This window comes from Phyllostomus discolor, chromosome 1 (assembly GCF_004126475.2).
Source record: "Phyllostomus discolor isolate MPI-MPIP mPhyDis1 chromosome 1, mPhyDis1.pri.v3, whole genome shotgun sequence".
Taxonomy (NCBI): Eukaryota; Metazoa; Chordata; class Mammalia; order Chiroptera; family Phyllostomidae; genus Phyllostomus; species Phyllostomus discolor.
In genome coordinates, this window is record NC_040903.2 from 42,633,216 (window position 1) to 42,659,338 (window position 26,123).

At 35.9% G+C, this 26,123-nt stretch overlaps 1 protein-coding gene, 1 long non-coding RNA gene and 2 pseudogenes across 2 annotated transcripts; all 4 read right to left on the reverse strand.

Annotated features, from left to right (window-relative positions):
• Nucleotides 1–4,521: 4,521 nt before the first annotated feature.
• On the reverse strand, nt 4,522–20,578 carry UGT2A3 (UDP glucuronosyltransferase family 2 member A3). The gene is made up of 6 exons (XM_036021439.1): nt 19,725–20,578; nt 15,623–15,771; nt 8,234–8,365; nt 6,735–6,822; nt 6,113–6,332; nt 4,522–5,675 (listed from the first exon to the last, which is right to left on the reverse strand). The coding sequence occupies exons 1-6, from the start codon at nt 20,446–20,448 to the stop codon at nt 5,396–5,398; spliced, it is 1,593 nt and encodes a 530-aa protein (XP_035877332.1). The 5' UTR covers nt 20,449–20,578; the 3' UTR covers nt 4,522–5,395.
• On the reverse strand, nt 12,944–13,316 carry LOC114491401 (annotated as a pseudogene).
• LOC114491402 lies at nt 16,569–18,103 on the reverse strand (annotated as a pseudogene).
• Nucleotides 20,579–24,407: 3,829 nt separating the features above from the next.
• On the reverse strand, nt 24,408–25,590 carry LOC118499654. Its single transcript, XR_004902160.1, has 2 exons — nt 25,499–25,590; nt 24,408–24,531 (listed from the first exon to the last, which is right to left on the reverse strand). It is a non-coding gene; the product is annotated as an uncharacterized LOC118499654 (long non-coding RNA).
• Nucleotides 25,591–26,123: the final 533 nt, after the last annotated feature.

Consider the following 26,123-nt stretch of genomic DNA (forward strand, 5'->3'; position numbering starts at 1 on the left):
CTTTTTAATAAATGATGTTGGGAAAACTGGACAGCCATATGCAAAAGAATGAAGTTAAACCACTAACTGACATTGCACACAAATATTAACTCCAAATGGAGTAAAGATTTGAATGTAAGACCTGAAACAATAACATGTACATAGAAGAAAGAAACATAGGCACTAACCTTCTAGAAAGAAGTGTCAGTGAGCCTTTCAGTGAATTTGACTCCAAAAGCAAGAAATACAAATGGAAAAACATCCAACTGAAAAACTGCGCACCAAAGGAAACCAGTAATAAAACCAAAAGGCGACTAACTGAATTGGAGCAGATATTTGCAAATGATATTTCTGATAAGGGCTTAATATCCAAAGTATATAAAGAATGCATGCAATTCATAAACAAAAAAACCCCCCTAAATCTGATTTTAAAATGGGCAGAGGCTCTGAACAGATGTTTTGTCCAGAAAAGGTAGGCAGATGACTAATGGATACATGAAAGATGTTCTGCTTCACTATTAGAAAAATGCAAATCAAAATCACAAACCTCACACTTGCTAGGATGGCTGATACCAAAATGACAAAAAATGACAAGTGCTAGAGAGGATATGGGGGAAAGAGAACCCTAGTACACATTGGTGGGATTGTAAATTGGTGCAACCATTATAAAAAATAGTACGGAGATTCCTCCAAAAATTAAGAACTGGGCTGCCATATGAATTGGCACTTCATCTTCTAGGTGTTACCTAAACAATACAAAAACACTAAATCAAGAAGATGTATGTATCTCTGTTCTTTGCAACATTATTTATAATAGGCAAAATATTAAAACAAGCAAATGTTTAAGGATAGATGAGTGGATAAAGGTGTGTATGTGTATATATATGTATAAAGTCTGTACATATTTATAAATATATACACATTCATGTACATGTTAAATAACCACATATATGTACACACCCACACATGCATGTACATATTAAACAAACATATTTTCTATGTTTACACATGTAAATATGTATAAGTGTGCACACATATTTATGTGTGTGTGCATATATGCACACACATATAAACATGAATATATGTACAAATTTATATATGCACAGGCACAAACATGTATGGGTATGTGCATATACACATGTGTTGTGTGTATGTATAGACACATTTGACATGAATACATATTGTGTCTGCGTCAGTGTGTACATATTTATACATATATGCACACATGCATGCATATAAACATATGTGTATACATATATACACACATGCCCATGCACACACAATGGAATAATACAGATTAAATTTTGTCACTTGAAGCAGCATGTATGGATTTTGAGGCTATTATGCCAAGTGAAATGAGTCAGATGGAAAAAATAAAAGCTTCATGGTTTCATTCATATGTGGAAGGTAAAACAAAAAATAACAAATGAACAATCATAACAACACACAAAAAAACACATAGGTACAAACAATAGTAATTACCAGAGCTAAGGGGTAGGGTAGGGCGAAGTGGTAAAGGGGGACAAATATATGGTAACAGATGGAAACTAGATTTTTGGTGGTGAACATGTAATAGAGTACACAGATATCAAATTATAATGTACATCTGAAATTTATATAATGTTATTAATGTTATCTAGAAAAGTCAAACCCATCTCTTATGAGGGATTAGTTGGGAAGGAATACAAACACTTTTTTACACATCAAGTATTTTATTGTATTTTCCATTACCATTCATCCCCCTCATACCCTCTTCCTCTTAACAGTTACCACCCTGTTGTCCATGTCCACAATTCTTTTTCTTTTCTGCTTAATCCCTTCACCCCCTGGCTTCCCCCCATAACTCATGTCTTATTCTCGGTGAGTGTGTCTTTCTTTTGCTTGTTGGTTCAGTTTGTTCATTAGATTCTACATATGAATGAAATCATATGGTATCTGTCTTTCTCTGACTGGCTTATTTCACTTAGCATAATGCTCTCTGGGTCCATCCATGCTGTCTCAAAGGGTAAAGTTTTCTTCTTTCACATAGCTGAGTAGTAATCTTGGCAATGGTAAATAATGCTGCAATGAACATAGGAGTGTTTATGTTCTTTCAAATGATTGTTTTGGGTTTCTTTGGATATATTACCAGAAGTGTGTATGCTGGGTCAAGAGGCAGATCCATTTTTAATTTTTTGAGGTATCTCCATACTGGTTTTCACAGTGGCTGCACCAGTCTGTGTTCCCACCAAAAGTGCAAAAGGGTTTGGACAGTTGTTTGTTGAGCAGGGGAGGAGCTGCCAAGGATAAAGGGTGAATAACATGTTGTAGAAGGGAAATGTTAAGTTATCAACTATAACCTGTTGTGCAGCTCTAGGAGCTGGGACTGTAAAGGCTATGCAAAAGTACTGTGGCTGATAAGATACACATTGTTAGAGATGAGAATTTTGTCATATGAACGACTGTATGAATGTCTGCTGAGGGTAGTCCATTCTCATCCTTTTTCCTCTTGCCATTTGCTCCAGGGACTCTGGCTAATGCTGTTTGCAACGCCCAGGAGTTTTATGAGGTTGGTTTAATGAGATTCAGCCATAGGAGAGGCCTATTGACAATCACAGCAGAAGGAAAGGAATCAGGTACTATCTTTCCTACTCCCCTGTTTTGGCCTGACCTCCCTAGTGGTAACTGTGTCCCTCTATGATCCTCTGTCTGTGATGTGGTTGTCTTTTTTTCTGGGATTTAATTATAATATTATTTTTCCTTGTCCTTTCCACACTGGGATTGATAGAGAGTTTTGTCTGGACACCTATCATCCCTGGTTTATTTCTTTGGCTATGCCAACCTTTCTGGGAGTAGTCACATCCTAATGTCTTTACAGTTGGGTTATCTTGAGTAAATACCTACTATTTACTCCATAATCAATAGGCAGACCTTCTTAATTTCTCTTAACGTATGATTTCATTCAGCCCCATGGTAGACTACTTATGTGAATATCCAATTCAATTTTATGAATATCCAATTTTATATTTATAGACTAGAATGCCTTTCTAAATTCTACACATGATCTGCTGGAACTTCTAATAGGCATTTCAAACTTAGTGCATAGCAAAAGGAGCTCTTTTTATTCCTTCTGTGACAGACTTAATTTGTTGACAAAAATAGAAGGTACAAGGCCAAATCAAGTGTGATTTTTTAACTGAATTCAAAAAGAGAGGAATATGAACAACAGCTATTGAGAGGCAGCAAGAAATAATTCTGTGCCATGATGGCCGGTCTCAGAGTTCAGAGGATGCCTTAGTGTATATGCAAGGCTTAGCCTCAGGGATGCCAGACAACCTCTGACTGGATCTCAGCCATTTGTTACATTCTATTTGCAGAGAACAGAAAGCAACCTGAAAGCAAATACAAATGGCTTTCCAGGATACAGTAAAATTATGAAAGTAGGTTTATAGTTGTGAGTACATGAAATAAAGTTTATTTTTGTATTATTATTTAAAATTTTATTTATTTATTTATTTATTTTTTGGGAGAGACTGTAAGGGAAGGAAAAAGACAGGGAGAGAAACATCAATATGTGAGAGAAACATCCATCAGTTGCCTCTCACATGCCACCAGTCAGGAATCTGGCTCACAACCTAGCCATGTGCCCTGACCAGACACCCAACCCACTGAGTCATACCAGTCAGGGCTATTTTTGTATTATAATTTATTAATTATACCCATTTTTCATGCAAACAACTGTAAACCTATGTTTTCCAGCTCTGTATATCAAATATAAAAAGTAAAATGTTAAGTGCATGTGTCATTGAGATTATGAGAGGGTAAACTTACTGCAATGTTTAATATGTTTTTTAAAGTAATGGGTAGCTGATTAAATATGAATATTAATGTTATATTAGAGTAATGCATTGATAAATACTTAATATACCAAGTCTTCTAATATCTGATACTCTTAAATAACAATTAATTAATAAACTTACATTTATAGAATTTAGAGATTGAAAAAATTGTAATGATTTTATAATCAGAGTATATGGCTTTTTCTGTAGGAAATTATTTCTTTGAGTCATTATTTAAATAGAATTATTTATATAATAGAAATTATTTTCTATAATAGAAATAAATAATTCTATTTCTTAAATAATTTATTTCTTAAATAGAATTATTTCTATAACATTATTATTTAAATTATGAATACTAGTAATTTTTAATTATAGTGAATTGACATTTAAGATTATCAATTTTACTCATCTTTAAAAACCTTATTAAAATTAGCCAAACAATTTTTCCATAATTTTAAATTTATTTCTCCTAATAATCTACTTACTTTTAAAACAGTGCTAACATCTTCACTTATTGAAAAAGCAATCATTCTGTTAATTATCTTTATTATCTAAGAAAATGCTGAGAATTTTCCATTGTATATAAAAGGCACACAAGACATAATTGTCCATTGAAGGCAAAAACAAGCATAATGGTTTGGTAGAGTTTGTTGTGGGCTGAATTGTGTACCTCTCTCAAATTTATATGTTGAAGATTTAACTCCCAATATGACTATGTTTGGAGAATAGGTCTTTAACAATATTTTAAGATTGAATTAGGTCATGAGAGCAGACTCTAATCCCACGAGACTTGTGTTATTATAAGAAGAGGAAGAGATATAAGGCATCTTTGTCTTACCATGGGCATAGAGAGAAAAGGCTGTGAGAAGATGGAAGGGTGAAGGTAGCTGTCTGCCAGTCAGGAAAGAAAGCCGTACCAACCCTGCTGATATCTTGATCTTGCACTTGTAGCCTCCTGAATTATGAAATAATAAATTTCTGTTGCTTATGCCACTGACTCTTCAGTATCTTGTTATGGCGCCTGAGCAGACTAATGCTGAGCTTTATGGAAACTTTTTAAACATTCCAAGGCAGAATGTCCCACTACTATTATTTTCAGTTTTGACCTAATCCTAATAACACTGGGCAAGTGGAGAGGCTTATTTTTATTTAAAAAGAAAAACATAGTTTTATAGCAAGCCAATTTTTGAGGCTACTGCCTTGATTCTATAATCTGTTGCAACTTGTGAACTGTATTATTCTAAGCTTGTCATATCCATGAAATTCAGCTCATATTTTGTTCTTTCCAGCAATCACCATATCACTTAATGTTATAAAATTAAAATAGTGATATCATGAATATATCATGAATAGGACTTTTAGAGTTATTAATGTCCCTGTGTCAGAAAGTAGGCAAACAGGAAGAGGATAACTACAAACTGGGACTGGAAAAAGGAAGAATGGGACATGCTCACCAGTTAATGCTCTTGTGAAATTCTAGGCTTTTTTTTTTTCAGCTAAAAAAGGGGAATGGGAAATTCGAAAACAGGAAACAGGAAAGAGGTACAGGAATAAACAAGAGTTTTCACTCAGACCTTTGCTAAAGTTGGAAAGATTTATCCTCTTTTATTCTTCTTTTCTGGTTTACCAAATTTTAGACAAAAAAATAAACAACATTTGATGATCAAGAATATAGCAGATACTGTACAGGCCAGCAGGAACCCAATCACGTCCAAAGAGTGGTACTGGAACCAGGTGAGGTCATGGGAGGCTGGCCGCAGGTGTTTGGCTCCTTTGTGATGCATGACAAACTCGATCCAGAAGACCGCTCGATCCAGGGGCTTTACAGGTTGATCATGGTGAATCTTTGATAACCTCATCACATTCTTTTTATAACTAGAAGGAAAATAAGAAAGAAGGCAAAAAGAAAAAGACATTAATGAAATTTTGTTTCTGTTAGTTACATGATACATGTTATAAAAATTGATCTAAGGGCCACAGAATTGTTACACAAACACTGTTCTTATCATAGAACTTTAACATGTATAGTGGGGAGATTGTAAAAAAATATATATCCATAACAGAATGTGGTTAAATGCACATAGAAAAAAAATAAGAATAAAGGAGTTGTTAATTGAAGCCTATTTTTCCAAGCAGGAAATGTGACATTGTATGAACTATACATTCCAGGAGATTTCCAAGACCCAGATAATGAAGGGCCCAAGATTATGAAAAAAGAGCTATTAAAAGGTCGGTGAGCATGATCTTTAACATTTTCTTGTATGGTGCATGATGCAATCAGTGGTATTACTTTCAAAAGCAGTAGTACTTACGAAGGATTGTTAATGACTGTTCTCAAGGCATTGAGCAAATCTGCACTTGTCATTGTGTTTATGTTCACTTCCACAGCCGCTCCTTTGGCCTTCATGTGAGCAATGTTATCATACTGATCAGCAAACATTGGGATTCCTACCATAGGGACCCCATGATAAATGGCTTCATAGATCCCATTTATTCCACCATGAGTGATAAAAGCTTTGGTTTTGGGATGACCTGGTTTGGGGATAGAATAAGAAGTGGGTGAAAATGTCATTATAACATGTAAACAGAAATTCAGATACAGAAAAAGAAGATCTATGAGATAAACTACTGAAGGAGGCAGTATTTTGCAGTATTTTCTGTAGGGCACTGCTACCATAGGAAATTGCTATCCTAGGAAATGAGACATTGGTTTTTTCTGTGTCACCTGAAATTCTTATTTGAATTATAGCAAGTATGAATTTATAACATTAATGGTCAAATCATCAATTATATCTTTTAAAATTAGAGCTAACATGAGAAACACTTACAATTGTTAACTATTTGTTGATATTAGTTTTTACATTAATGTTAGCTATTAAAGAATTAACAACATGTCCATCAACCAATATACAGTTTTCTTCCCCATAGTTTTACCGAGAAGATCATTCTGGGGTATCCAGTCATAGAGCTGAGTATTGGCTCCTAATGTAGCTGGTTTCTTTCCACTGTGTCTCCATAAAACCTGTGGAACACAGTGCATATATTTCACTGGATGATGACATTTTAAAGTTGTAGAGTTATGAACAAATCATGCATTTACTCTAAGGTTGCAGTTGAGAAGGGAGTGTGAAGGTGTATTTTGTAAACAGTGAAAGAAATAGTGGGATTGTTTACAACCACCTTTTTAAAACCATTTGTGGTAGTTGTATATTAAGTATACTATAATGGTTTTGTCTGTTATCATTTAAGAACTTTTGGGAGTGAGAATGTAAGCAAAGAATTAGAAAATAATGTGTATTAGCCTAATGAATCAGAATTTGAAAGTTAAAATTTTTATGGCAACCTGACTTCGGTATAAAATTATGTCACTGGCATTCCTAGCTCTAATTTCAAATTAGTGTTTCTTACAAATATTTTTGCTTTTGATTTTCTCTGCTTATTTTTGGGGTGACTGATTATCTTTTCATCCTGAATTTCTTTCTAGCTTCTTTTTCTCCGATAATTCTTTTTATTCAAGTAAGAATAAGATAGTGTTTTTGCTTTATATTCCTAAGTTCAATGAAGCATCCAGTTTGGTTTTGCAATGATCACGTTCACCTTCATATAGGATTTTTAAATATAATTTTATAGAGTTTAACCAAATATACAATAAAAAGAGCTCTTAGATCTTTTATAAATAGAATTATGTAAATAACAGAATCTAGAATGGTGATAACATTAAAATTAATTAAATATAAGAATTAGGACATGCAAATTGCTAGACTATAATATTAAAATTTCTATGGCCTTTTAATTCTAGAAAACTCTCACTAAAAAAACTAAATGAATCTAGGCTTCTACTTCTATGCTCAGCTATGATGAATCAACTCCTAATACAAATAAAGGTATGAAGTATATTCCTGTGTATGATGTATCTCTATTTTTGTCATTTCAATTCTCCCTTTTCCTGGTCTGGGAGTGAATGTGCTTCAGAATTACTTTAGGAGTAGTCAAAATAGGCCTTAAGATTTTTTTTTGGGGGGGGGAGATTTTTTTTAATTTTAATTGTTGTTAAAGTACAATTTTCTATCTTTTACTCCTATCCCAGCCCACCTACCCAGCCCCCTCCCTTCCTCCCTCCCATTTCCACCCATCCCTAGTTTTTTATCAATATGTCCTTTATACTTGATTTTATGAACAATGCACTTAATGTTTTCATCTCTATTTCACTAAAACAAATGATTCTAAAAAGAGGTGTTCCATAGGAACAGCAAAGTTCAGCAGGCAAAGCTCAAATATGTTTAAACTCACTATTTAATGATTTACAAATTTTTATTTAGTATGCTACCTGGTATGTTAACTGTAAAATGAAATTTGACTTTTCTTTTGAAAGACACCCAGTCACACTCTCCAATTGGTAAATAGCTTCCCAGCAGGATTAAAAGTACACTAACCTTCTGTGGAATCTGGGCAAGGGCTGAGGCAATAAGATTGGCCTTTTCTTCTGTGATATAGTGGACAATAGAACCCAAAGAAAACACCACAATACCATCTTCACCTGAGTTCTGAACAAATTTTTCTATTTCCTGTAGAGAAAATAATTTTTTGTATTAGAGGTACAGCATCACCGGGAATAAAATAAAATTCAGTTACAATTCTAAAATAAATATTCAAAGAATTGTCAGAAGCATAGTTAGATTTTTTTTTATACCTAGAAACACCTAGGCCCTTTCAGAGAGGGTATACAATGCAATGTAAAAATGAAGTATCATAGAATTGTATACTTGAAATTCATATAATTTTATTAATGTCACTGCAATAAATTTAGTTTAAATAAATAAATAAAGTCCATGGTTTAAGTGCATAATCATTGATTAGTGAATTTCCATGGAGTCAACCATTATACAAGCAGATTAGGTGATAAGAATATTATACTTTTTATGGTTGATGGACACTGTTACTCACCAGATTTAATTTTATCAAAAAATGAGTAGTTTGCAAACTCATAAAAATATTCCTCAAAAGAAAGCCCCCAAATAGGTCTGAATTTGGTATCTGACAGTTTACATCTAATCAATCATAACTGTGTTGATGTGCCTATTTTTTTACATACGCATTCAATGGTAATTTTCTCATGTATAGGTGTCCTTTCATGTATAGTGCTAAACAGATATTTGTTAGAATTGTGGTACATAGTAGTGTATTACAGAAGGAGATAACATACTTAAACTATTCTATAATCACAAATTACTTTCAGGAGGCAGTGATTATGTCTTCCTGATGCATAAAACTCTCACCTAAGTGGACACTAGCTGCATGTTGTTAATTTGAGTCTTAGCACAGAATTGATACATAGTTAACTTCTGTAAATTAAACTGCCTCACCATTTAGAGTTGTGCAAATTGCCATGGGAAACTCTGGGTTTGGGACCAGTCAGATTGTGTTCTAAGAGAATGACATCATGTAGACATGCAGCATGCATTCCTTGTGAAATCTTTTGTGGCAGATTTGGACTCACATATTCCCCAATTAATGGCTATTAAATGATCAGAAAAGAGCCAATGTCAAACTTGACAATGTCAGCTTCAATAATGTTGGAAGAACATATCTAACATAACAGAAATTATTGTGAAATTATTTTGATTCACCTTCCCAAACACATGGAGTTTGAATAAATGTTTATCTGTGTGTGTGTGTGTGTGTGTGTGCATGTGTGTGAATAAAATGCTCATGTGTGAATGTTCTTGATCTGAGGACTGCTCATCATGGCTTTTAATACAGTAACAGTTTAAAGTGAAAGTTATTTTAAAAACATTAAAAAATCTGTGAAAATTGCACAGAATATACTCATTAAGTATGGGGATTAAATCAAAATAAGTGAAATGTTTTGTTTTTTAACTCCAATAATAAATTGTTATCCTGAATTTCCTTACATTGCCAAAAAGTGGAGTGGGGGGGAATTATGCCAATTAAAACTGCCTCTTTGAGTAGAAGGAAGGAAATAACCAAGATCAGAGCAGAATTATATTACATAGAGACTAAAAGCACAATTCTAAGGATCAATGAATCCAGGAGCTGGTTCTATGAAAAGAAACAAAATCAACAAAACTTTAAGCAGACTCATCAAGAAAAAAAGAGATGACCCAAATAAATAAAATCAAAGTGAAAGAGGAGTGATAACAACTGATACCACCAACTTGCAAAGGATTGTAAGAAATTGTTATGAACAAAATACGCCAAGAAATTTGAAAACCTGGGTGAAATGGACAAGTTTCTAGAAAAGTATAATCTTCCAAAACTGAATCAAGAAGAAGCAGAAAGCCTGAAAACACCAACAACAGCTGATGAAATTGAAGCAGTAATCAAGACACTCCCAGCACACAAAAGCCCTGGACTGGATGGCTTCACAGGAGAATTTTACAAAACGTTTAAGGAGGAGCTAATCCTTATTCTTCTCAGACTATTTCAAAAAGTCCAAGAAGAGGGAAATCCCCCCAATTCTTTTTATGAAGGCAGCATCATCTTAATCCCAAAACCAGATAAAGATATAACAAAGAAAAGAAAACTGTAGACCAATATCGCTGATGAACACAGATGCTAAAATCCTCAACAAAATATTGGCAAACCACATCCAAAAATATATTAAAAAGATCATACACCATGACCAAGTGGGATTCATCCCAGGGATGCAAGGATGGTACAATAGCCACAAATCAGTAAATGTAACACATCACATAAACAAAAGTAAAGACAAAAATCATATGATCATATCATTAAGTGCAGAAAAAGCATTTGATAAGGTACACCACCCATTTATGATAAAGCCACTCAGTAAAGTGGGAGTAGAGGGAACATACCTCACCACAATAAAGGCTATATACGAGAAACCTACAGCCAACATCACTCAATGGGCAAAAACTAAAAGCTTTCCCACTAAGATCAGACACAAGACAAAGATGTCTGCTTTCACCACTTCTATTCTACATTGTATTGGAAATCTGAGCCACAGTGATCAGACATAAAAGAGAAATAAAAGGCATCCAAATTGGAAAGGAGAAAGTAAAACTGTCACTTTGCAGATGATATGATAGTGTTACATAGAAAACCCTGTAGACTCCACCAAAAAACTACTCAACCTAAGAAGCAAATATGGCAAAACAGCAGGGTTCCAAGTCAATATTCAGAAATCAAAGGCATTTTTATACACCAACATTGAAAGACCAGAATCAGAAGTCAGGAAAAAAATTTCCAATTCCTATGGCAACAAGAAAAATAAAATATCTTGGAATAAACCTTTCCAAGGTGGTGAAAGATCTATATTCAGAAGATTACACAAAACTGAAGAAAGAAATTAAGGAAGACAAATAAATGGAAGCAAATACCATGTTCATGGGTTGGAACAATTAACATCATCAAAATGTCCACACTTCCTAAAGCAATTTTTAGATTCAATACAATCCCTATTAAAACCAATGATGTTATTCACAGATATAGAACAAATATTTCCAAAATGTATATGGCACCATAAATGACCATGAATAGCTACAGCAATTTTGAGAAAGAAGAACAAAGTAGGAGGGATCACAATACCTGATATCAAACTATATTACAAGTCCACAGTAATCAAAGCAGTCTGGTACTGGCATAAGAAAAGACACGTAGATCAATGAAACAGAACAGAGAGCCCAGAAATATATCCAAGTCTCTACGATCAATTAATATCTGACAAAGGGGACAGAGCTATAAAATGGAGTAAAAATACCCTCTTCTACAAATTGTGTTGGGAGATCCAGATAGCTACATGCAAAAAAATTAAACTTGACCACCAACTTGCACCATACACAAAAATAAACCAAAGGTGGACAAAAGACTTAAATATAAGTCACAACATCATAAAAGTCCTAGAGGAGAACATAGGCAGGAAAATCTCAGACATTTCACATAGTAATATTTTCACTGATATGTCCCCTAGAGCAAGGGAACACCAGCAAAATGAAGAGTGCCAACCTAATAGGAAAATATATTTCTTAATGATAGCTTTGGCAAGAGTTTGGTCTGTAAAATATTCAAAGAACTCATACAACTCCACTACAGGAAGACCAACAACACAATTAAAAAGTGGGCAAAGGGCCTGAACAGATACTTTCCCAAGAAGGACATACAGAGATCCCAGAGACATTTGAAAAGATGCTCAGCCTCACTAACCATCAGAGAGATGAAAATTGAAGCTACAATGAGATACCACTTCACATTGGTCAGAATGATCATCATAACCAAATCCGCAAACCATGAGTGCTATCAAGGCTGTGGAGAAAAGGGAACCCTAGTACACTATTGGTGGGAATGCAGACTCGTGCACCACTTTGGAAAACAATATGGAATTTCCTCAGAAAACTAAAAATGGAACTGCCTTTTGACCCAGCAATTCCGCTGCTGGAATTATATCCTAAGGACCCTGAAACACCAATTCAAAAGAACCTACACATCCCAATGATCATAGCAGCACAATTTACAATAGCCAAGTGTTGGAAGCAGCCTAAGTGCCCATCAGTAAGTGAGTGGATCAAAAACTGTGGTAAATTTACACAATGGAATTCTATGCAACAGAAAGAAAGAAGGAGCTCCTACACTTTGCGACAGCTAGATGGTACTGGAGAGCGTTACACTAAGTTAAATAAGCCAGGAGGTGAAAGAAAGATTCCGTATCATCTCACCTATAAGGGGAACCTAATCAACAAAAGAAATAAACAAGCAAAATATAACCAGAGACATTGAAATAAAGAACAAACTGACAGTAAGCAGAGGGGAGGGAAGGAGGAGAGGGACAATGGGGGAAAATAGGGGAAGGGTTGTCAAGGAACATGTCTAAAAGACACATGGACAAAGCCAAAGGGGGCAGGATCAAGGGTGGGAGGCAGAGGTGGATGGGTCTGAGGGGAGTAATGAGGGCAAAATGGAGACAACTGTACTGAACAACAATTAATACAAAAAAGCTTAAAATGAAAATTCACACTGCCAATCCTTCATCTATTTATTAACATTCTCAAGTATAGAACTAACCAGAATTTTATCTATGCTCAATCCTAAACTCTATCACTGAACTAAACTTAAATAAAAAGCTTTACACACACACACACACACACACACACACACAAAGCTGCCTCTTAATCGTGTAAATCTACAGTAGAAATTACTTTTTTCCTGTCTTTCCCAATAAGTCTGTTGAAATCTTTACACTGTGCCTTATTTTTTTAAAGATGCAATGCTAGAAATTCAATGGAATTCGGTGGTTTTCCCTTTGCCAGCACAGTCAATTCCTGTAACCAGATAGGCAAAACAGTCTGATCCAGGTAGGCTCAAGGTAGCAAAGACTGGAGATCCACTTTCTCTTTTGATGAATTTTCCCTATTAGTATTCTCATTTCCTACTATCCTCTCAGCATTATCTGTGAGATCATACTCAGGGAGAGGATTTTCTGCAATCTGCATATGTCCCTCCAGCATCTGCTCTGGCTCCATGACGGACCCTGCAAGTCTGGACAGCAGTCTCTGTTCAAGCCTTCCTTTCCTAAGAGCTGTTTGCCACACCTCAGACATTCAAAACCAATGGCTTTTTACCTCACCATTGTTTTTCAATCTATATATTCAGTGACTGGAATAAGTCTTCCATAACAACCATAAGCCATGATTGGTATTCATACTGCACAAACTCCTTATCAATAAGTAAGTTGAATTTAAAAGGGTATAAATTTCCTCCTTTCATTTTATCTGAGATGATTTTGTGAAATCATGCAGCTTTGTGTGTGTGGCAATGAGTGTGTATGTGTGTGTAAAAGTGGGAATGATAGGGTAAAAATGAGTTTGGCATCAGAGATTATCTAGAGAGCCATAGAAATTGCCACCTCTTTTGTTTTGATTTCTCAAGTTAGATATTGGTCCATTATACCAAGTCTTAATAGAACTTGATTTGCAACTATACTCATAATTTTATTGGTAAGAAAAAGGATATTTATGATTCTGAAATGAAATATCATTCATCAATATATACTTTACCACAAAATAAATTAAGAATTCCCCTGGGAACACCATGTACCCTGCAAACTTCCTAAAGGGATTTTGTTAATATTCTCACAGTAAAAGTAAATGAGGGCTTTCTTCCCCATTCCCTATTGATAGTTCGACACAGTGCCTGTGTAATACTTACATATTCCCTGTTGGGAACCGCCCTGCCTGGTATCAGAAGCTGTAACCCCCGCCTAGGCAGGGGCTGAGGGAACGCCCTTGGAACCATAAGCCAGCAAGGAGACAAAAGCTTATCTCCCTGGCAGGAGTGCTGCTTCCGCTGCTTCATTCATAACTGAACCCCAAAGCTTGGTTGGTTAGCCAAAGACAGGTAAGATCCCCCAAGGGGGGAATGGCCTAAGACAGGCATGATCACATGGGAGGCCCCCCCAAAGAAGGACTTTGGGGGCTACAGCAAAAGGGGGTGATGGACCCTCACTCCTCGGTTTTGACATAGCCTGAGTTTTCATCATCTGGGTGAAAATCTCCTTATCTCTTGGTTGCCTTAGTTCTCTTGCTCCACCTAAGCCTGAAACAATGACAGGGTGCTGCAGATCTGTGCTGAAAAGGCGAATTCCCCAGGTGATCAGGCCTAAGAAAGAACATGTAAATTACTGTGAAACCTTCTTTGTTTAAAATGCTCCCAGCTGAATGAGAAGGGTGAAAGGAAGAAGTTAGTTTGTTCCTCAAAGTCTTACACCTCTTTGATCCTGATTCAAAATAGACCCTCAGACTTCCTTGTTTTCTATGGTTCCTTACTTCCTTGTGAGGAGTACTGTACTTTACCTGAATTATTATGCAAAACGAGCCCAATAAAAGCAGGTTTGGACAGTAAATGGGCTCACTCCCCACTAGAGGCTGTGGTCATTCCCTCCCTACTTCTCCACAGAAACTAGTCTGTCTCTGTGCATGTTTTTTCTCGTGTATCATCGAGCCATCCGCAGCGTTTCATGATCACTGCTGGCTGGTGACCCACACATCAATTACCCATTTGTTTCTCAATGCTGTTTCCTTCCAACATCCCCAACACTCTACATTTTTTCTTTGAAGCCTTAAGAATGTGGTATACAATTATCTTTTTCATAAAAATAAAAAAAAAAAAACACCTGTCATTAGGTTGTAAAGAATCAGGCCAAGACTAGGTCTCTCATTTTCATGAACTCTACTTTATGCTGATGACCTCCAATCTTTCCTGTGTTGTATACTGACACTGAGACCTTGTATTACCTGAATGACTTCTAAAAAATTCTGCTTGCTCCTTTAAGTGAGTAGTCACAATATAGACTCATTGTATTAGTTTCAAGTAAATTTCACTTCATGTTTCTTATTTCAATAGAAGGCATCACTATCAAATAAACATGCAGACTGGAAATCAAGGGGTCTTCTTTATTGTATTGTCTCATGAAGGCATGTTTATCTCTCTACCACCATGAAAAATGCCTTAACTTTATTATGCTTGTGAGGAAGACTATAGCAGTATCCTCAGTGATTTTCATAGTTCCAACTTCCTGTCACTCCTATAAATTATCCATACTACAAACACAGTAATATTTTGAGATGTGCTTCAATCATGCCAATTTTAGCTTCATTTCCCAATATAATGCCTAAAATACACATAAATATCACAAGAACCTTTCTGACATGGAAAATGAAAATGGAATTGGCCATACAAAGATATTCTCTGTTATTAAGATTGTCTCTGTTATTAAGGTTGTAACCTTTAAATGGAAATCAGGTATCATATCCTAAGGTACATAAAATCTTTCAATGTTATAATCTTACCTTAGGTAATGGTTTGGGAGGTTTGCAATGCAGTCCTCCAACAAATTCAAAATTAGGTAGGTATGGACGAGGAAATTCAAAATCCCAATATGTTCGAATTAGCCAAATTTCAGCTTTCCCCAAAGTCTCACATAATGTAGTGCGTCTTCCTGGAAAAAAATTTGTTCAAAGTTGAGTACAAGGAATTAGACTATAAGTTAAATGGAAAAATTGCACCACCAATTTGATGATTAGTAATCAAGGGAAAAATGAGTTTAAGTCTTCTAGAATAATGTAGCTTCCAAATGTGAAATGAAAAGGGGCATTAATACAACAACACAGTATTAAAGAAAGAAAAAAAGAAATAAACATAAAAGAAAGTAAAAAAAGGCAAAATGGGGTTATTACTTTATTTTCAAGGTAAAATAAACCAAACATTTAACCACAACTCCAAAGTACTGTATAAATGAATGTATTACTAATTTTCCTCTCAAATGGCAGATGATGGATTAATCCTACAATATCCACACTAAATCACTTCTCCATGATTTCTAGCCTTCCAGTCAGGAATATGTCCAAGCTTCCTCCCTCCCCTACCCAAAATGTTTTAATCTCAGGATTACTCATGTTATTGTAGTATCCTATCAATATGAATCCACCTTATCCTTGAATTATATTTCATTACTTCAATTGATGAGCCACTATTTTTTCAGCATCAGGAAATTTATTTATTAAGGGGTTCTGAGAAAAGCCATGCAAAGTACTGATGTGGACATCATTTTCTCTGTTTCTTAGCAGATTTCTGGCAAGTAGACTGATGACATCATTCTTGTCAGCCTGTAGCATGGAAGACACATTCTTCATGGGAACTCCACAGAGCTGGATTCAGCGCTGTGTTTCATGGTTCAGCCAGTGAAGGACTGCTTGCCAGATGGGAGCAGCACTCACAGCATGGCCCCTTCTGAAATAAGGGGATGAGAGGCTGTGGAATTCACAGGCTCTCTTTGCCAAGTTCTAACAGAAAGCTGAGTGATTGGTCATATGCACCAAGAAATATGAAACTTCCCAGACTAATTGCTTCCATTCAAGGGAAGATACCTGCAAATATTCCTGGCAGTCCCAGTATCCACCAGACCCCATACAGGGCAGAGATGACATTCCTACTAGCAGTGCTAGAACAAGCCTTTGCCAATATGATTCTTGTTTTTACCACATGCAGAGGTGTGGTTACTGCAGCTGAGAGTCCACCTGCAAAAGCTCCACAGACTGTTGACTACCAAGGATCCACCATCTGATCCTGCCTCCAGGACAAGAGGGATTTTAAGGACAACTGTAAGGGAAACTGAACCAAAGAGAAAGGAATCTCTCTCAAAACTGTACTGTGTAGCCTCAATACAGTCCTTGAATGCCTTTTTGATAAAAGATGTTAGATAAAATTTGAAATGTTCTCGAAGAAGTAGAAACCTGTGGCCTCTGCCTAACTACTTCAGAAGGAACTCAAATCAGGCATGATACCACTTTTCTGGCAGAGGTAGCCAATGTGTGCTTCGCAGGCATCAGATATGAAGATGAATCAGCATGCAAAAACCATTTCACATATTTGTAAGTGATAATAAAGGTAGCTGCATCACAGAGGTCATGGACCCAGGCTGGTCCATAGCTCCCAAAACACCATCAGCACTAGAATTCAAAGCTGAGCAGAGGCAGGCCACAGCCTCATGCAATAGGTGCCACCATCTTGGAGGCAGGGCCTTAATGGGCCACTATTTTATTAGTAAGAACTTTCTGAGTAATTCATATTCAGGATGTCCCTCTTTTGAGGGTATGTGGTACATAACTATATACCACAATTATCACTCACTGCTACACTGTTGCCTTACTGAAGTGTGTTCAAGGAGACACATTGAAGGTATTAATTTTAGGTTTTTATGTACAATAATGACTGATTTCAAATAACCAACTCAATACTTTCTATTGGCCAAAAATACTGTTTTTTTGTAACTGAGAGAAGGGAAAACACCAAGGTGAGAATCCTTTTCACTTTAGGATCCTAATCAAAGTTGGTGGTGACATACACCCCGGGAGTTAAGCCTCACTTTAGAGTCATCGCTTTTTAGTATTTGATATATTACTTAATGCCATATAGTCCAATGGCTATAATTTGATAATAAAGGAACTGCACAAAGACACCCAGTTTGAAATTGCCAGAGATTACGTTAGAACTCCATTTCTTAATTTCTGAATTAATGTCATTTTGCTGTCTAGATGCCTAAGTTTTTGAGATTCAAATCCTGTATGATTACAAACCTTAGGGTGATATTTTAATTAGTCATTCCCTTATTTCACTTGAAATCATTTTTCTCACTAGGTGATATGGTTTATATGACCTTAGCTTCATTTTAGAAAGAAAGAACTGAAAGCAGTTAAGACCATTCTATATTTAAAGTAATGATTCACAATAATGAGTATAGATGGGATAGAGGGAAAGAGAATGAAAGTGAATTTAAATATAAAATTAAATAATTTTATAAATTATATTTGAAATGTTACATATGAGGAATTACAGACATAAAACAGTAAAATAAAATCAACAAATACCCCATTTAGTTATACAATTTGCATAAAATTGAGTTATATAATCAGAATAGGTCATTCTAATTATATTGTGTATGTATAATATATATACATGCATATATATTTAATTAGTAAGTTAAATATTTTGAAAACATTTTATTTATTTACTTTTAGAGAGAGGGGAAGGAAAGGAGAAAGAGTGGAAAAGAAACATCATGTGGTTGCACTCATGCATCCCCTACAGGGGACCTGGCCTGCAACCCAGGCATGTGCCCTGACTGGGAATTGAACCAGTGACCCTTTGGTTCACACGCCAGCACTCAATCCACAGAGCCACACCAGCCAGGGCTAAAGGGTTAAATTTTAGTTACCGAGTAGGTATTATTATCATATGAACCTACTATGTTAAGCTACTCAGTGAGTCAAGTGAGATGGTTTTTAATTTTAAGGACTTCTTAGGGATTACCTAAATGCATGGCTGATATAATTTTTGCTTAATAGAAGATGCTCTTTTTCTCACTTCTCCTTAGATAATGCTTCTGTCCTCTTTTTCTAAAGCTGAGATTTTTCAAAGGTCTTTACTCATAATCCTGTTATACCAAAATGTGACAGTGACATATTACAGTTTACAATTACCTCTGGTGGTAGAATTGAGCCAATATTCTTGTATTTTTTACTTAAATCTAAATACCGTATGATCTTGCCTTTAAGTGGAACCTAATCAACAAAACAAACAAGCAAGCAAAATATAACCAGAGACATTCACATTAAGAACAAACTGACAGTAACCAGAGAGGAGGGGGGAGAGGGATAAAGGGGAGAATAGGGGAAGGGCCATCAAGGAACATGTATAAAGGACACATGGACAAAGCCAAAGAGGGGTTGGTTTGAGGGTGGGAGGTGGGGATGGATGGGGCATGGGGTCTTGGTGGGATGAAAATGGAGACAATTGTACTTGAATGGCAATCAAAAAAATAAAGTTTATGAGAGGGATAATAATGGTTGGCACCTGTTCTAGTAAAAATGGTATAAGAATGAGGGTAATCATCACTAATTATCAAAAATGTTTGGAGCAGATTCAGGTAAATTAAATAATTTGTTTATTAATAATAACATTTTAGTTTATTACTGGTGTCAGGCAAGTATATTATCTTACTCTTAGAATAAACATTATCTTCTCTTTCCCAAGAGTGGCTATAACTTCCTCTAATATGGAAACTTAATGTACTGGACTTATATGTAATATCCAGATAGGACAAATATTCCATCTAGAGGATTAACATTTTTGTAAGTTTTAAATTATTTTGGGCAGGAACCTAACAAGTATCAAGTAATCTTATGAGAAATGGTATGATGACTTTAAAGACAGAGCAATCATGGCAAAAGATTTCTTATTCCCATTTCTACTCACCTTTTTTGATAGCCAGTTGATTATTTTCACTGGTAGAATTTCAATTGTAAGACAAATATTTTAAAATATACTCCTTTCATCTACTTAGATTTCTAAATTTATTTTGATAACTTTAAAATAAAAAGCAGAATCTCTTACCTAATGCCTTGCTATAAAACTGGTCCCAAAAATGAATGTCATAATCCCGGATCCAGAAGTCAAAGAAAACTGAAAGCATTGTGTTTTTCACTCTTTCCAGAAAGGTCATCTGATCTGTTAGTGCCACCATCTGAACAGGAACATAGGAAGGTGGAGCTGGCAGTTTCCCACAGTGTTTCTCCTTCATGCCTCCTGTAGATATTCTTAACGTGAGCACAAAAGGGACTTTGAGTAATTCGGCAATCAGCTCTCCACAGGGCAGCACAGGGTCTATAAGCATTACGTCGTAGTTGGTCTCCTGGAGCTTCTTCATGAATGTCTGATTATACACTGCACCCTCACACATGATTTTTAAAATTTCAGTTGTTTCAATAAGAAAATTGTTCAATTTTATCGTTGATTGCCAAGGTTCTAAGTTTGGCAAGACATTAAGAATTAGGTCCAGAAACTTGTCATGTACATTATCCACTGATTCTTTCTGAACTTCTGAAGGCAATACCTCGAAGTTCAGAGGGGAGGGTTTCCTGTAATCAATGAGCTTAGTATGTGGAAAAGTCAGCACTGTTACCTCATGTCCTTTCTCTGTAAGTTCCTCCAGAATGACCTTTATATTAAGCCAATGGCTCATGTCACAGGGCCACACGAGGACCTTCCCACAGAATCCACAGCCAGCACTACAGAGTTGCAGCAGCAGAACTGCCAAAGCCCACTTCTCAGGTACCATGGCAGCAGCTCTGCCACAAACTGGTCTGCAGAGGTTTTAGGGTATTTCTACTGAGTGCAGAGACCAAACGGCAATTAAGACACATAGTAAGTTAAAAATTAACTTTAAAAGTAAAATGTTCATGCGTTGTGTTCAAGGTTGATATTTACTGAGGTAGTAAAACAGAAATAAAAAATACCTGGGGGAAACTATTTTAACTTCTAGAACTTAAAAATGAAATACATTAAATAAAGATGAATTTATTTTCTAGACTGTCAATAAGGAAAATAACAAAAAAACCTAAAGTAAATATTTCACATGCAGAAACACACACACACACACACACACACACACACCAACATTCATTCTACTCTGTTTGCAGGTGCCAAGTGGTTTTTAAGTGAGGACATGGTACACATCTTTTTCCCTGTGTGAAACAGCAAACAATTTGCTTTGATACACATGGGAAATACTTTGATAAGAGTAATATGAATAGTACAGGGTGTTCAGAATTCCTGAGGGAAGACACAGTCCTCTATGGCATAATTGGAAATAGCTTTAGTGAGGTAGATAACATACAAGGTGAGATGAAAGCCTTGATAGGCAGAGTGTGGCAAAAGGACAGATTTCGAATGAATAGAGGAATGAGAAAAATTCATGGGTATTTGGATAGCACTCTGGTGGGTAATGACCACAAAGAAAGTTGTGGCAGTAGGTTTTCGAATGAAATGTGGGATAATAGGTGGTCTTGAATGGTTTGGATTTTAATTTAAAGGTAAAATTTATTTACTGAAATTTAAAAAAAGGGCAATCACAAGATTATTATTTTTTTTCACAAACAGTTCTGGTTGCTAAACATAGAATGGCATATAAAGGCAAGAACTTGAAAGAAGGGAAACTGATTAAAAATGTGCATTCAAGCTCTGGCTGGCGTAGCTCAGTGGATGGAGCGTGGGCTGGGAACCAAAGTGTCCCAGGTTCGATTCCCAGCCAGGGTACATGCCTGGGTTGCAGGCCATAACCCCCAGCAACTGCACATTGATGTTTCTCTCTCTCTCTCTCTCTCTCTCTCTCTCTCTCTCTCCCTTCCCTCTCTAAAAATAAATAAATAAAATCTTTAAAAAAAAAATGTGCATTCAGTAACTTAAACATGGGACCATAATAGCCTGAAACATGGACTGAAAATACTAAATGTGAAGAATATAGTAGAAATTTGTAATTAGTGATTAAATCTGAGACTGAAAACAATGCATAAGAGCAAAGACATACTTTTGTACAAAGATGTAAAGAAATATTATTTCTGCCTGAAAGACCAAAAAGCTGAAAACAGCATAAGATAAAAGATACACAAGATTAGCGGCAGGTTTAGGAATCAATTTGATCTATTACAGGGGCCCCCAATTCCTGGGAGCCAGGCTGCACAGCAGGAGATGAGCAGTGAGTGAGCAAGTGAAGCTTCATCTATATGGACACCCACTCCCATTCCTCACATTCCCGCCTGAGCTCTGCCTCCTGTCAGATCAGCAGTGGTGACAGATTCTGGTAAGAACAGGAAGCCAACTGTGAGCTTTACAGACGAGGCTGCAGTTCCTTATGAGAATCAAATGCCTGATGATGTGAGGTAGAGCTGAGGGGTGATGCTAGCACTGGGGAGTGATTGCAAATACAGATTATCATTAGCAGAGAGGTTTGACTACACAGAGACCATAATAAATCAATTGTTTGCAGATATATATCAAAACCCTTTTAGTGAGTGGCAAGCGTCAAGATGCGTCAGGTGGTAGGCTTTATAGTGGCAAGTGAGTTTATATATTTCAACTGTACAGATGCATCTGGTGGCAGGCTTTAAGTCAGAATCCAACACTTATTTTGGTCTGCACGTGGCCCACCCATTATTTTCATCCACATCTCTTCCTCACTGCACACTTGTCTCAGTCACAGTTTTGGCAAGCCTACATGCTAACCCTAGCATGTAGTGAGTTGTAGAATTATTTCATTATATGTTACAATGTAATAATAATAAAAATAAAGTACACAATAAATGTAATAAGCTTGAATCATCCTGAAACCATCCTTTGCCCCATCTGTGGAAAAATTGTCTTCCATGAAAGCGGCCTCTGATGCCAAAAACTGTGGGGACCACTGATCTTTCAGATTTTTTCTGAAGTGACTGATTTAGTAAGACAACTCCATGAAAATATTTATATGCCCCTTGGATACACAGATTTAGGCAGATTATAATGTTTCAAGATATGAAGTCATTATTCATCCATCTACTCATCTATCTATCCCTCTATACTAATAATATACATCAACATAATTCCTTTTACATGAACACATTCAGTAAACAATCTGTACCTCCTACATTATCAAAGTTTTTTCAGAAGAGCTGTAACTCATGATAGGCACTCATACTGCATGAGCTTTTATATTAATAGATGAATTTTGGAGGAAGGGGACAATTTTTTTCCATCTTGCATCACTTATGTGAGATGACTTTGTGAGAATTATGGTTCATTGTGTTATTTGTGTCTGTGCACGTGTGAAAAGTGAGAATAGAAGAGTAAATATGATATTACAAACTGGGATATTATGTAGAGAGCCAGGAAAAATGTCATGTCTCATTCTGTATGTCTAATACACATTGAGTCATTATAACAGCATCTCTCAGTAGAGGTTGGGTTGCAGGTATAACTTGACTGGAATAAAAAGGATATTCAGAATCTTGAAGAAAATTTCAAACATCATTATACATTTTTACCATAACAGAAATCAAGTGCTCTTCTGGGAACATTTCACCTTGCAACATTCTTAGAAGCGATTTTGCTCATACTCCTGCAACCCAAGTAAAAGATAGTGTTTCCCTTTAGTTCTTATTGATTTGCTAAGTACAGTATTGTTACTATATTTATCTATTACTGTCTTTTCCTCCTTACTACTGTTTCCTTCAAAATCCCTACCACTCCACATTTCTTGGAAGACTTAGAGTGTGTTATGCAATTGTCTTTATTACTTCCCCAAACTGGCCATTATGCTGGCAAATAATTAACATAATGCTTGGGTCTCTGTGGTCTCTTTTATGCCGTTGATATATTTCTTTTGTTGTTTGCTGAGATTGAGACCTTGTATTACCCAAATGATTTCTTTTTTAAAATCATATTTTTTACTCTTCAGTTACCATTGGCATACAATATATTAGCTTCAGATTTACAACATTAGATTTACTACAGTGATTGGACATTTATAGAACTTACAAAATGATCACCCTGATAATTGTAGTACCCATCTAACACTGCACATAGTTATTAAAATATGACTGACTATATTCCAAATGATTTGTAAAGCTTTCCACGTAAATATTGCTTTGATTTCTTGAAATAAATAAAGCTGAAAGAGAACATATTCATCTTACTTAAGTTGTCCCTCTAAACTGTTCCCTATTTCATTAAAAACCATCAATATTCAAACAAACACACAAGCTATAAATCCAGTAGTCCACCTTAATTCCTCCTCTTCTCTGAATACTTAACTTCTTTTATTTACCAGACCTTTGAGTCTACCCTAGAGTGTCTCATGAAAGTGTCTTGATCTCTCTACCATAATGGCAAATACCTTCCTTCTGACCTCAGCCGTGCTTGTCAAGATTACTAAAGTAGTCTCCCTAGTGATCTGTGTGGTTGTACTTTTCTATGTCTACAATCTATAATCTAACTTTAATCCCACTGGCATTTATAAGATGCTACTTCATTCATGTCATGCTTCAGCTAAAATTTTTGATATTATGTCCATCTGAGCTAATAATACTTAGAAGATCTTCTGTGCTGTGTAAGATGGTTTGGAGATGCAAATCAAAATTTGTAGTAGCATGTCACTGTTACCAGGTTATATTCTTTAAAGGAATATCAACAAGTTGTCAAACAATAAGTGATATTAAAAACTCCACTGTAATAGGCCCACCTTCAGTAAAATTTTGGTGGGTGTGCAGTTCAGTCTTCCAACAGACTGAAAAGTATGTAAATATAAATGAGGAATTTAATATCCCAATATGTTCAGATTAGCCAAATTTTTACTTTTCCCAGGTCTCACATAATTCAGTGGGTCTCCCTAAAGAAATGAAAAAAGAGTTAAGTGGACCCAATTAGCATATAAGTTAAAATGGGAAAATTTTACCATTAGCTTACTGCTAAAGCTATTAAAGTAAAACTAAGTTTAGTTCTTCTAGAATAATTATGGTTATAGATGTAAATAGAAAAGAGGCATTAACAATAATAGGACAAGCAGAATCTGATCAAACAAAACAAATAAGCAAACCAAATATAAGTCAGAGACATTGAAATAAAGAACAGACTGATGGTGACCAGAGGGGAGAGAGGAGAGGTATGATGGGGAAAATAGGAAGAGGGCCACCAAGGACACGTATTAACGGACATATGGACAAGGCCAAAGGGGGTAGGATCGAGGAGGGGAGGCAGGGGTGGATGGGGCGGTGGGGAGGGGAGAGGGGAAAATGGAGACAATTGTATTGAAAAACAATTAGAAAATAATAGGACAGAAGGAGGGAGAGATAAGAGCATGACGGTAGGGAAGGTAGAGACGGATGGAAGGAAGGAAAGAAGGAGAACTAATGTGAGAGAGAAATAAAAATAAGAAAGAGGAACGAAAGAGGGAGTAGGTAAAGTAAGGAGGATAGAAAAAAAATAGTTTACCGTATTTTTAGGACTATAAGATGTACCAGACCAAAAGACACGCCCAGGTTTTAGAAGAGGAAATAGGAAAAAAAATTTGAAGCAAAAATGGGGAAAATATTTAATAACCTGTGACCCCCACTCCACCATCACCCCCCACAGCAAGCCAAGTAAGCTACATTTGGACTATAAGATGGACTATAAGAGCCATTTTCCTCCCAAATTTTTTGAGGGGAGTGCATCTTATAGTCTGAAAAATTATGGGTACATATTATTTTACTTTCACTATGGAATGACAACCAAAAATTTAACCACAACTCCAAAATGTTAATGAAATGAAAGCACATTTCCCCACAATTAAAATTAAAATAATAAGTTAGTCCCACCATATTTGCAACAAATCACTATCAATGGTTTCTGAGTGCAATAAGGGGTTGTATTTCTGTCTTCATCTTGTATAGTCTCTGACTGACTCATATGCTTGAAGGTGTTTTTTTAATTTCATTTTTAGTTGTTGTTCAGTACAATTTTATATCTTTTATTTCCCATCCCAGCCCACCCACCCAACCCTCCCTACATCCCTCCCATTTCACCCACCCCTAGTTTTGTTCGGATAAAAAGGACATATGGACAAAAGCTTGAAGGATTTCGAATATCAGACTATTCATTCTCCTGAGTCCAAATCTCCTCAATCTCCTGATGGGCACTATATTTATAGCAAGTATTCTAAAAGTACCCTGGCTGGCATAGCTCAGTGGATTGAGTGCAGCTGTAACCAAAGTACCACAGGTTTGACTCCCAGTCAGGGCACATGCCCCCAGCAACTGCACATTGAGTTTCTCTCTCTCTCTCTTTCTCCCTTCCGTGCCCTCCCTAAAATAAATAAATAAATCTTTAAAAATCTTTAAACAAAAGTTATTACATAAGGTTTATTTGAAATGTTATACTTGAGGTAATTGTGGATTAAAGAATGAATTAGAGTGACCTATAATCATTTCCTTTAGTTCTTAT

Bases quoted from the DNA above. Each gene is read 5' to 3' on its own strand.
- UGT2A3 (XM_036021439.1), bottom strand. From the start codon at position 20,448: ATGGTACCTGAGAAGTGGGCTTTGGCAGTTCTGCTGCTGCAACTCTGT. The intron at 6,333-6,734 runs GTAAAACTATGG...TCCCCAAACCAG, and splicing joins ACCCCAGAATGATCTTCTCG to GTCATCCCAAAACCAAAGCT. The intron at 5,676-6,112 runs GTAAGTACTACT...TTTTCCTTCTAG, and splicing joins ACAGTCATTAACAATCCTTC to TTATAAAAAGAATGTGATGA.